General features: G+C 39.2%; 2 protein-coding genes across 2 annotated transcripts in view; both read right to left on the bottom strand.

Annotated features, from left to right (window-relative positions):
• The window catches only part of LOC141440316 (uncharacterized), a 76,059-nt gene that overhangs the window by 22,088 nt on the left and 41,132 nt on the right, over positions 1-12,839 (bottom strand). The window lies entirely within an intron of this gene.
• On the bottom strand, positions 6,310-12,805 carry LOC141440286 (uridine phosphorylase 1-like). The gene is made up of 7 exons (XM_074104758.1): positions 12,665-12,805; positions 12,241-12,361; positions 10,863-11,015; positions 9,387-9,572; positions 8,709-8,844; positions 8,022-8,215; positions 6,310-6,633 (listed from the first exon to the last, which is right to left on the bottom strand). Exons 1-7 carry the CDS (start codon positions 12,763-12,765, stop codon positions 6,535-6,537), a joined length of 990 nt encoding a protein of 329 aa, XP_073960859.1. The 5' UTR covers positions 12,766-12,805; the 3' UTR covers positions 6,310-6,534.

Raw genomic sequence — 12,839 nt, 5'->3', positions numbered from 1 at the left:
TTTTTAATTATTTTTTATTGTATTTTTATTTATTCCTATTTGTATTTTACTTTTACACTTCCTTAAAAATCCAATATCCGTAACCAAAACCGAAACTATCGGATAATCCGTAATAAATTAAAACCGGAACCGTAACCGAAACCGGTATTATGTTTGACATATATCCAGATCCGAAATGTTACATCCCTAACATCCGTGCTCGAAGCTATCTAGAATAGATACATGATCGAATGGATCATTTTGTAAGAAAAGTTTTTTTTTAGAAATCTAATGACTTGGATGATTTAAACACATATGCGAGGGTTTGGCCTAGCATGGCACCAGACTGGGAGGTGTAGAGATGGATTGAGATGAGTGAGACGCTGTAAGTATGTACCTACTAGAAGTAAAAAAAAATGTTTGTCATTTTTGCTTTCTTAAACATGGCATTCCGAAATTTGTATCGTGCTGGCCTAAAACAAAAGTAAAAATATGTAATGACAAAGGGAATGTCCTTAATAATGAAATACTGCCATAGTTACTAACATATAAGACGGGTAAAACTGGTAATGAAAATTCGGCTATATTTCCTAAAATTTCCTTACTTTTGCGGAACGAAAACTAATTGCACAATACACTCGGAGTGGTTCTTTGTAATTGCTCAAAAAAATATGTTTTTTTTTTATTTACTTATGTACTTACGTGTCATTACAATATTTCCAAAATCCCAAAAACGCACTTTGCACAAGCCACACATTAAAAAAAACACACGACCCACGCGCCAGCTTAGCACGATAACGCACTCGACCGCACAATTACATCGTTAACCATCCCTCACTAATTCAACACACTTTACAACCACACAAACACACTTTTCGTAGCCGCGGGGTGCGGTTTTCATAAAGAAAATTGGGTTTCAAAAACAAAAGACGGTGTCAGCTACGGCGTAGCGGGCGGCCGCTACGAATACGTGCTACGAACTGCCGTAGCGGTTGGTGGGAAAGAGGGCTTTTGCGCACGGAATGTACTACCCATCGCTTCAAGCGCTTTTGGCGGTTCCGTCGTCTAACAGTAGTCGGTTTCTAAGGTGATAGATAAACAGTAGCGCTGCATCTTGTGAAAGAAAAATCTGTGTTTGTGCAGTGTCAAGTTCAATGTGTGACATCCCTATTGGACTGTAGTAGGGTTGTGTTCAGTGTCACAAATAGGTGAGTTATATGTGTATCGATTGAGGCCGCAAATAAAATGAATAGTTGGAAGTTGACACGAACAAAGAAATACAATGTGCTCTTTGTCTGTTGAAAGAAAATTAATGTTATGAAGGTTTTTAATGTAAATGTCTTTAAAGTACCTGTACACCTAAAATTATACAGTTGCTATGTTGAGGAGCGGTGTCTCTTAACACAAGCATATTAATGCTTAAAAAGAGGCACCAACTCAGCTTTGGTGTTAAGTCTTAAGTTAATAAGTAATAATAATCCCAGCCTATATACGTCCCACTGCTGGGCACAGGCCTCCTCTCAGAATGCGAGGGCTTGGGCCGTAGTTCCCACGCGGGCCCAGTGCGGATTGGGAACTTCACACACACCATTGAATTACTTCGCAGGTTTGTGCAGGTTTCCTCACGATGTTTTCCTTCACCGAGTTAATGAATAAACTATTTTTTTTTTTATAACCCGAAACATTTCTAATTTAAAATAGTATTCATTGTGTTTCGAAGACTAAAAGACCAATAAGCCAGCCAAGGCAATAATACGAGCGTTTCAACCGTCTCATTTTTTTACACTTTTTGTAAAAATATCCGAATAATCTGATACAGTTTTTCCCCCGTGTGGTGTCGGGCTAGAATTACACCTCTCCATTTTCTCCCGTGAATGTCGTTGTCGTAAGAGGCGACAAAGGATATAGGTTAAGGTATACCTTAAGGGACGGGCTAGCAACCTGTCACTATTGTACCTTTTTTTGGTAACGTTTCGTGTGCTCTGCCTACCTCAATTGGGAATACAGGCGTGATGTTTGTGTGTGTGTGTGTGTGTGTGTGTGTGTGTTTTAGTTACCTATCAGGCAGAAATACAGGAGAACACTACCAAATAATCGCCCGCCTGGACTGGAAATAGAATCCAATTCTTCTTCATTCCGTGATGCGTGCTTCTCCAAGCGCTGTCGACATAAAGAAAGTTTCTCATACAAAGATTCCATCGCTGTTCAATGCGGCAACGCGGTGAGTGTACCTATCAATTGGGCACCTTTGTACCTGGTATGGCGCAGGGCGGGTTATTTGACTGATTGTGTGTGTGTGTGTGTGTGTGTGTGTGTGTGCCTATTTGTCTTACTTTTCTGTTATTTAATTGAATTTGTGTAACTTGATATGTTTTATTTAATAAAATATATTTAATAAATATTGACAATCAAAGCGTTGCATTTCCGAAAAATTCAAGGTAGTTATCGTAAATTTGTTAAACACGTAGTAAATTTTCTTTTGCCTTTTTACGCTGTTGCGTTATATCATATCACTCACAATCCAAAAAGTGTAATACTAAACAAAAGCTACTAAAAAACCGGCCAAGAGCGTGTCGGACACGCCCAAAATAGAGTTCCGTAGCCATTACGAATGTATTGAAGAAATGAGAGACCGTAAGCAAGAAATTTGCATATCATAACTTCCCTATTATATGTTCAGAAACGACTAACAAATGGCCTTTATTAAGAAACCTGGTATCTGCGGGTGCATCTTAATGTTTACATTAAAGTACCGGTAATACTTCTTTTAACAATGCATATCTGTACATATTGTAGAAAACTTATGACATGCATGTAGATAATAATTATTATTATAAACAAAACTTTAGTTTTTTATTATCTGTTTTATTTAAGCCTTGGTAGGTACTACAAACTAGTTATCAGTAACACTAACTTAAAAATACAGGCCATATCTGAACATATTATAGAAAACTTATGATATGCATGTAGATAAAGTTATGTATGCGGCTATACATAATTAGGCATTAAAACACTCGTGTGATCTTATTATGAAACTCGCCTTCGGCTCGTTTCATAAAACCACGCTCGTACTTTAATGCCTCTCATTATGCACCAGCCACATAAATAACTAGTAATTGTACCGCATCCACACCATATCGTTTTATAAAATCCTTCTATTCTACTGGACTCCTTTCTTCAGTATAAGCGTGAGGAAGGAAACTGATAGCAGTTGAATCGCTCGCCGAACTACCAACTGTTAACTGTATACATATGGCCATTCGTCAACTGGCAAAAATTCAAAAGTAGTTCAGCAAATTCTACATTAGTTGCTGGCAATACTGACGCGCTGTATTAACGCGTCCATACTAACGTACCTACGGGTGACACTCTTTTCCGGCCCGAATAACACCGACATGGAAATACCGGCCCTGTTTTTTGTGTACACGCCCATGAGCTTCTGAGCTAACTGACAGGAGCTTCTATGGGCGTGTACACGAAAAATAGGGTCGGTATTTCCATCCCGGTATTATCCGGGACGGGAAAGAGTCACCCCTAACGTACGACTTGTTGGTGTGTTGGTTCCACTTGGCGTTGGCAGATACGATACGTTAAAATGACACAATCATGGACAATACCCTATAACTTTGCGCTGTATGAAATCAATGTTCAAGAAGAAAATCAGCTAACATGTTTGCTCGTCCGTTTTACTTGTAAAGCAAATACACTGGTCAACTGACGAAGGACCTAAATAAACAACACGGAACATTTGGCAAGAGGACGGGAGAAATAAATAAAGACGTCGAACTAAATGAGTAGGTTTATCTCAAGTTAACGGAAATTAAAGGGCAGTGTAGGAACAGTGTAGGTATGCTGCTTACCAGGTGTGGCCTCTAATAGGAGCAAATAATTAAAACATATATCATACTCGTCAGACTGGACAATATTAGTTAAGCGACTTTAAAAAAATGGGATCTTAAGTCTGCTTTCAGACACGGCGGGAGTCACGTGGTTTTAGCACATCGTCTCTTTCTCAAGCAATACTCTGTAAAGAGACGGTGCGCTCAAAACCGCGCGATTCCCGCCGTGTCTGAACGCAGCCTTAGATTTTCCTTTTGTCATATAAATTAAATAGTGTTATCTTATCAATGTACACCATCCTAGAGTCCAATTGAAGTCGCTTGTCACGCTACAAACATCAAACATTTTGCTATACCTACATTGCTTCTTCGAATAAACTTTAAAGTGTAATAGAAATAAACACATAAGATTGTCTAACGCTATAGTTTATAGCTTTTGTTGCAACTGGTTAGATGTTTTAAATGCTCCCCACATTGGTATATAAAAAATGTTATAAACACCGCATAGCAATTGCATATTGCAAATGCAAATTTGTTGTATAACATTTTAAAAGTTATATAACACTAGAGTTTCGGCTTCGCACGCGTAAACTATTCGATCTGTTAGTTACAATTGAAATTCCGGGATTTTACAAAATTTCCCTGGGAATTCCCAAAATGTATATAACTGTCTTCATTGAGGTTATGTAAACAACAACTGTCCAAAACTTCATGACTAAGCCTAGCGGTTGTTATTTCCAGATTTATCCCTATCCCGTGGGAATATCGGAATAAAAAATAGCCTATGTTTTGTTCCAGATGTCGAGCTATCTACATACCATATTTCATCCAAATCCGTCCAGCCGTTTCAACGTGAAGGAGTAACAAACATAAACTCACTCACAAACTTTCGCATTTATAATATACTCGTACTAAGTAGGTAGGATAATATTTTAGTAGGATTAGTAGGATTATAACAATGTATAACATTTGTTACAATTAGTTATAAAGCGTTTTGTAACATTTATAACAGCCAATGTGGGAGCACCATTAGGTCCCTTAGTCGCCATTCACGACACTCTCGGATAAAGGCTTCCAATTCTAAAACCAGGCACGGCACGGACAATTGCCATTACCGCAGCTAAAAAAATAAGATTTTTTTACAGTAAAATTCAGATAATTTGTGAATAGGGCAGATAATTCCATTACCGCCCGACTCGATGATCTCCAGACGTCGTTCTAGGCTTTTGTGATCAGCGAAAGTAATCTACGTTTACAAAAACCCAATGTAGAACCCTGTCGCAGTAAGCCGACGTTCTACCTGCTAAGGACAAAAGTGCGATTTTTTACTGTGAAATGGTGCGCCGGGGGGTCATAGTCTGACTGGTTTGCGAGTGAGCGTTCGAGCAGCTTGCTTTCAATTATTCTTACGTCCACTTGCAGGCTTTTTAATCTAGGTTTAAGTGGTCTTAAGTCCTGTCAGATCCATACAAGAACTGTCAGTTTAAGCCTTAAATCGAGATTTAAAAAAGTCTACAAGTCGTCCTTAGTCTATTACGGCGAGATAAGCAAGAAATGTCTTAATCGAATGTTGCTTTAAATTTGCGTGTCACGGTTTTTAGTAATAACTAGTTTTCGCCTGCGATTTCTTCTGCTTCTTCTAGTTTCTGTGCCTGGAAATTACATATTAAGCTTTTTCCGCCGCAAAATATATACCTACTAGCTGTTGCCCGCGACTCCGTCCGCGTAGAATTCATTCATCGTTATCCCGCGGGGACTTTGCAATTTCCCGGGATAAAAACTATCCGTCCTTCCCCGGGACTCAAATTATCCGTATACCGAATTACATCTAAATCAGTTCAGTGGTTTAGACGTGTAACAAACAAACAAACTTTCGCATTTACAAGATTAGTGGGATATTCGTTTTCAAAGTCATGGTCTACATGCCAAACTGCAGCAGTTTAATCGTATTTGAACCACAAACAAACCCACAAGCCTACAAACTTTCTAATTTCCAATATATGTATAGGATTTATTAAAATATTAGGTATATCAAAATAATTTTATGCAATAGTACCTACTTAGTCGCTAATGGCGCCAACTTTAGTTTTTTTTTATTTTCATAAGTTTCTCAGTATTGTATAGTATAGGTTATGGGCCCAGGTCATAATTAATTCCATTAAAACAAAGTCATTTCGTAGGTATATATCAAGAATATCGTCTTAAATTTTATCTAGAAGACATTTACAATTCTACACCGACGAGCAAGGAAAATCGGATCACTTAAGTATTGTATAACATTGGTTTTTTTTACTAACGATATACACCTACAGGTCAAATGAAGTTAATTTCTCTAAGACACCTAACTCATTCATTCTGTTTAAAAGATAATCAAGAGTTAAGATAATTAATTATTAGCAGTAAAACAGCGTAAAGATCCTTAATCTACGTTTTTTTTTCAAAGTCCCTAATTACTGTTTAATTCACACATATTTAGCAAAAGAATGTTAAATATGTCTCTCTCATGTGTCACGTCAATGTCAATTGTCAAGTTTAATAGTCAGTTTTAGTGCAGTTGTATTTCAGTTGGAGATTAGTAAAGAAGTTCAAGTAATCCCGCATAAGGTCCATTTATTCCCCCACTTATTTTTTTCCTGCACGCCTAAACATACAATACTCCTATTTTTATTCACTATATACGACTAAATACAATCCCAAATTTGTCTTCTAAACTAAGCTAAGCTTGCTGACTGCGGCAGTGTTCCGCGATGTACCGCCCCACTAGTTCTATGGGACGCATCTGCCACCCCATCATTGTTGATTTGCTTGAGGTCACCTAAAAATAATAAATCATTATAGTGTCACTTCGACATTTTTTATTCTCTAAGTATCTCCTTGGCTTGTCGCTTTGAGTTTTACCAAATTTTCCAAAACTGCTCTTCTCTCGCAATTTTGCAAAAATTTCCCGCGGGAATTCACAAAAATCATATCGTTTAACGTTGCATAAAAACACTCATGCCTAATTTCACTTTTCTAAGTAGTTGAGATATCAGGATTTTATCTCGATGCTATGAGGATATCGGAATAAAAAGTAACCTACGAGTATGTACTCGTTGGTATTATTAACAAGATTTAGTTATCTTTATACCAAATTTCATTTAAATCCGTTCAGGCGTTTTAACGCTACGTAGTAACAAACACAAGCACGCACGCACATACTCACAGACTTTTGCATCTCTAATACCTAGTCGGATAGATTTTACTCTCAACAGCTTTTAAAAGTACTTGTAGTCTCGTTATACAGGGTGGAACCTAGTGTTGTTTAAACTGAACAACTTTCTCCAAGGAACATAGATCGAAAAACGATATTTTTTCGCCTTTCCATAGTAAGTCGGTCAACTAACCAATACATTTTGTACGGGGGGTCTGTTTTTTTTTTCGTTTTTTCGATCTATGTTCCTTGGAGAAAGTTGGTTCAGTTTAAGCAACACTATCACCTGTTTAAGTAAAAGATCATGGTTAGGTTACAACCTGTATACTTCGCCGTTCTTTCTTATTCTTAAATCGTTCTTGCTTATCCGACGCGGCACGTCTTTGGTCCATTTTTAAGTGTATCTTAAAAGGAGCCTTGCCCTAATACCGTAAATAATTTATTTTCCCCTTAAAAAAATCTTCCAGCCTTAAGTACCTATACATCTAAGCTGACCTATTTTCACACTATCAGTCCTCTTCTCGTAACTCTTTGAATACAACGCCATCTATGATCAAAGTTACAAACTACGACAAACTGAATGTAACTACGTTGCAAATACATGTCCACATGTCAGCACTGTCAGAAAATAAAATGAGTAAACACTAGGATGTGTGTTTAAGTTTGATCAATTTTGACAGCACCACAGGGCGAATGTCATAAAAAAGTGTTTTCCTAAACAATAGTAAAACACCAGCTGATGCCTGCTACTTGTGTGCGTCCCGCGGGAATTTTAAATTTCCTGGCATAAAAACGATCTTTAGTTAATCGGGGTACGTTTAGCTTTTTACCGGAATACAATGAATGTGTTTAAATCAGTTCTGTGATTTTAAAAATTATTCTTTCCATACAAACAATGAAATAAACATGCAAAGTTTTCCTCTGTATGTTTACAATCAACACATAGTCATGTATATAGATAGATCGCATTCAATGTTTTGTCATTAACGCCATCTATCCGCAAATCTACGAACCTGATCGCCCTGTAGCCTGTCTAGAAGCGTCACGCAGACATCAGCCGCTCGCACTCCTGCCTCCCTGGTATACCCAGCAAAGGCGGTCGCCTCCATCTCTATGTTCCTCACGCCGAGCTCTGAGAGAGTTCGCAGAAACGCCATTTTGTCCGCCTCAGTGTAGTCGCACAGAGGACCGTCTAAGCGAGCTTGACCTGAGAAGTAGGAAAGTGCTTAAGTTTTGATAAAAAAAAGACTGAGTGAGTCTACCAATTTCCACATATATAATTTTATCGTTTTCCGACTAAATTAGCTGTGACAGACGGAAAAACATGAATCAGACAATATGCAAATGAAACTATGAGGCTTTTTTTATTTTTGAGGTACGGAACCCTAACAATGAAACCTTAATATTCACCATTATTATTTAACCGTAATAATCAATTCATTTTTACCCCTGAGAGCATTATTTTCATCCCACTAATTATTATAATAAAATGCGAAAGTTTGTAAGTCTATTTGTTTGTTACTTCAACGTGATGAAGCCACTGAAACGGTTTAGATGAAATTCGGTGTACAGATACGTAGTTTGAGTCCCGGAAAATTGCATAGCTCCCACAAGATAGCGATACCTAAACGAATTCTGCGCGGATGAAGGGCGGGTAACGGCTATTGAAATATGTAACTTAAGAACAACGAACAACAGACCTCTGTAGTAATCATCAGCAGCCATGGTTCCACCGATGTAAGTGCTGTACCCGTCACCCGACGCCGCCGCCGCCACCTCCTGGCAGAGGCGCTCGTCGAAGTACGAAGGCAGCTTGCGTATCTTACCGAGCACTGGCTGAAATAATAGATTACGTCTGATTAAGATTAATTAAATTAAGTTTGATAACTTCGAAGATTTTTCGCAACGAGTACTGAGTTTAATTTTACAGTTTTCCCATTGATATATACTGAAGTTAAAACACATTAAGAAATGGACCCATTCGAGAACTTTTCGGCCCCACGGCCATCTGTTCTCCGTGCTATTATTATGGCCTGCCAATTGTACAACGAGCTAATTCGCTAGGCTATGTCGGTACCCTCGTTCATCTACGTATCTCCTCATTTCTGATTCGATTCCGTAGAGAAACCCCAAGCATAGCCCTCTCCATATCTCGCTGAGCAACTCTGAGCCTATTTATAAAGCCCATAGTGAAGCACCACGTCTCGGATCCATATGTCATCACTGGTATGACTTGTACTGCTTCTCATAAAATGCTTATCATACCATCCAACAATTTTATACCAAAGTTCAAACATGATGTGACAGCGACAAGGTAATAAATTGTAAAGGCTGAAGTATATAATGATGGTACTTTGTACTTACTAACAAGGACTTACAATGTCATAGCTCTTCTCAAGCGTCCCGCTCAGCCCCCAGGCGGAGACGACCACCGAGCCCGGGGGCACGCCGAGACCCCCGCTTGTCCCGATCCGGAAGAACACGGGGTCGCGCGACCCCGCGTAGTGCAGCAGCTTTAGGACTTCTTGCAGGACCACTGACATTGATGGAATACCTATTCCGTGCTGAAAAGACGTAATATTATGTGCAGTTTGTTGCTGTTACGCGCCGCCACTGCCTTTGTTCATAAGACTGTTTTCATGATGACGGGTAGATTGATGTCCCGTATATGGTAGGGAATTAGGGATGCACGATTTTTCACTTTGAATCGATCTTTTGAATTGTAATGGATCGTAAACCTCTGAAACGATCCACAATCGCATACTCTTGAATCGATCTCGTAAAAATCGGATCCTATCAGAAATCGGTTCAAAATATGTATTTATTTTGATAAATAAAACACATTTTAAACATTAAATCTGACCACACATTGGATATATATAATCGTTGGATCCACGGTATAATCACAATAAAATAACACTATTATTCACACAGGACGATACATACAGCATTAAACAATGTAAAATAAATAAAATTTAGCTACTTATAATTAAAATCAATGAAGACTTTTTCTAAACTATCCGCATCATGTTTCTGATTTTTGTGTATATATCTATTTACTTCGCTTGGTAACATAAATAATGTGAATTTGTTGCGGCATCCGTTTATAATCGATCTGTCTTCATTAAAAATTGGAGATAGGTAATAAATATTCAATACTTATAATATAACAAATTAATACCTACCTTACTCATGAATCGAATCGTAACGTGCATCCCTAGTAGGTATATGGGCGCGTGTTGACAGAAGTCGTATAAATTATCGTCAAGTTTTGCCCACTTGGCCTATATTAGAAATTCTGCCCAGCAGAAGTTAACGTTAACGCTTTCGAGATGTTTTTGCGTCAAAAACTTATCTACACTTTGAGACTAAAAAACTCTAGCGAGTATTATACTGTGTATGTGTGTGTTATTAGTATACTGTTAACTCTACTAAATAAAATTGTAAGCTTCTGATAGATTTTAGAGTTTACTGAAAACAAAGCGAGCAGGCAGACCCTACTAGAGAGGCAGCTCAGCAAAAGGTACAGTCGAACCAATTCATTCCTGACCCACCGTAGAACGTTCTCACAGTAAGTGTCATAATAAATTCCCTTGTCAAGCATTGCAATGTCACTGTGACTTTTTCTACGGTGGGTCACGATTCAGTTGGATGGAGTATACGTACGGTCAGCAGCAGAAGTAGATGAGCGGCTACGGTATGTTCTCAAAATGTTCTACACACGACTCTACTGTCAAGGTACTTTGAGCGCCACAACTGCTCACCCACTTAGCTACTGATTGTACACCTTTCAAACCTTCTAGACTACAACTTGGAAGGGTCTAGTTACTGTACATTTTTATGCAAAAACTTACACTAATCGACAGTACTGGCCCCACTTTGTACATGGCATAACGATGCGCGTGCTTAGTCAGGTTAAGAAGTTTCGTCTCTTCAACCCCGAGGACCCGGCACATGTGGATCGCAAATTCACGCATGCGGTGCTTGGTGCCGCCCATACAGACAAACTGAAACAAAGTACTAAATATTCAAAGGCGTTTAAGGCGTTTTAACACCTGATAGCATGGTGAACGGCTGCTCTGAGGATGAACTCTGGTTGAGTTCGAAACGCGTCAGTGTAGTGTGGTGGTGATAGTTGAGTTTGTGTAATTTGTGTGTAGGTATCCTTATAGTGCGGAGGTGGAGGAGTGACCACATATTTGTTCCATTTACATTATTAGATATGCCTTATTGGGGCATTTCTATATTCTACCGTTGTACCCTGAGTTTATCTGTCCGATTTCAACAAAATTTGGTAGGTAGACTCAGTCCATGATTCCGAACTGGAAAAACAGGGTCTCCAGATGTGGCCCCAAAATATTGTATGGATGTGTCCGTTTTGTTACGAGTTTTCCAGCTCAGAATCATGGACTGAGTCTACCTCCCAAATTTTGTTGAAATCGGAGAGATGAAGTCAAGGTACAGCTGTAGGTAGAAATGCCCATTGTCTAACACATTTGGTATCACTGTGCTATCACACGGCATAAGACGAAGACAGAAAGAGATGGTGATTGCGGTCGCGAACGTCAGCGCGTTAGACAAATACGGCCTCAGACCAATGTATTAGCGAAAGTTTAACTAAACATCCGATAGATGGCGCTAAACCAACCCAGAAACCCAGAAACTAACTGAGTAACGTTTTTTCGTGTTCAATCTTTGTTCAATCTTTGTTCAATCTTTGTTCAATTAAATCACAGCGGTGAGTTTTTTTTTTTTTTCATTTCTACTCGAAGTATACTATGCCATGCTCGGTGTCTCTCTGCGGGATAGAATTAGAAATGATGATATCCGCATTAGAACTAAGGTTACCGACATAGCCCGAAGAATTGCTAAACTAAAGTGGCAGTGGGCGGGGCACATTGCTCGCAGGACTGATGGCCGATGGGGTCAGAAGGTTCTCGAATGGCGTACGCGGACCAGGAGACGAGCTGTCGGTAGGCCTCCAACAAGATGCAGCGACGACTTGGTTAAGATCGTGGGATCGTGGTGGATGCGGAAAGCATAAGACCGGTCTGAGTGGGGGAGGCCTATGTCCAGCAGTGGACGTCTTTCGGCTGACATGATGATGATGATGACTAGAAATAGCGTACAGATGCCGATGCCGTAGCTGTCACAACGTCGCGGGTGAGTAAAGTACCCAATTGTTTGATGTAGATTGATTGGTTTTCATTGATGCAGAGGAAGTTCGAGTACCTTGACGTCTTCGAACATGGCACGCAGGTCGGTGCTGGTGTCGAGGCCGAGGTGGTACAACACGTCACAGTCCAACTGCTTTAAGTGTGCGTTGCGCAGGCGCAGCGAGCCATCGGCATTCCTGCAATAATGGCACAGAATGGCAACATTTTCCTATGTTTTACTTTGTTTTTCCGTTAGTGATTTGTTTTTCGTTTTTTAATGTTTCGTGTTGTTTTTGAATGTTTTCAAATAAAACGGCTCAAATCTCTTTCTTAGCACGATTAGTAGGCGTAGATATTAAAATATTTACTAGGTGGTCCAAGCCAATTCCTTGCAATTTTAAATAGTTGAATCATTTATTTTGAGGAGATTACACAATCATGTTTCAACCAGTTTCACGTTATAAAGGGCTAAAGTCAATTTTAAATAAAAAAAAACTTACTTTGGACACGGAAAGCCCATTTCTTTCTCGTCCCAGACAGAGATGCAGTTGAAGTAGTGGCCTGCTCTAGCAGACACAAGGTGGTCACAATTGCACTGCATTCTTGCTTATCTTCTTGCCTGGCCTGACCCTTGATTTCTGTAAAATACATCCGACAGATAAATCCCATCCCATT

The sequence above is a fragment of the Choristoneura fumiferana genome, chromosome 22, assembly GCF_025370935.1.
Source record: "Choristoneura fumiferana chromosome 22, NRCan_CFum_1, whole genome shotgun sequence".
NCBI classification, from domain to species: domain Eukaryota; kingdom Metazoa; phylum Arthropoda; class Insecta; order Lepidoptera; family Tortricidae; genus Choristoneura; species Choristoneura fumiferana.
The sequence above is the reverse complement of the archived record's forward strand: the minus strand, read 5'-3'. Positions and strand labels throughout refer to the sequence as shown.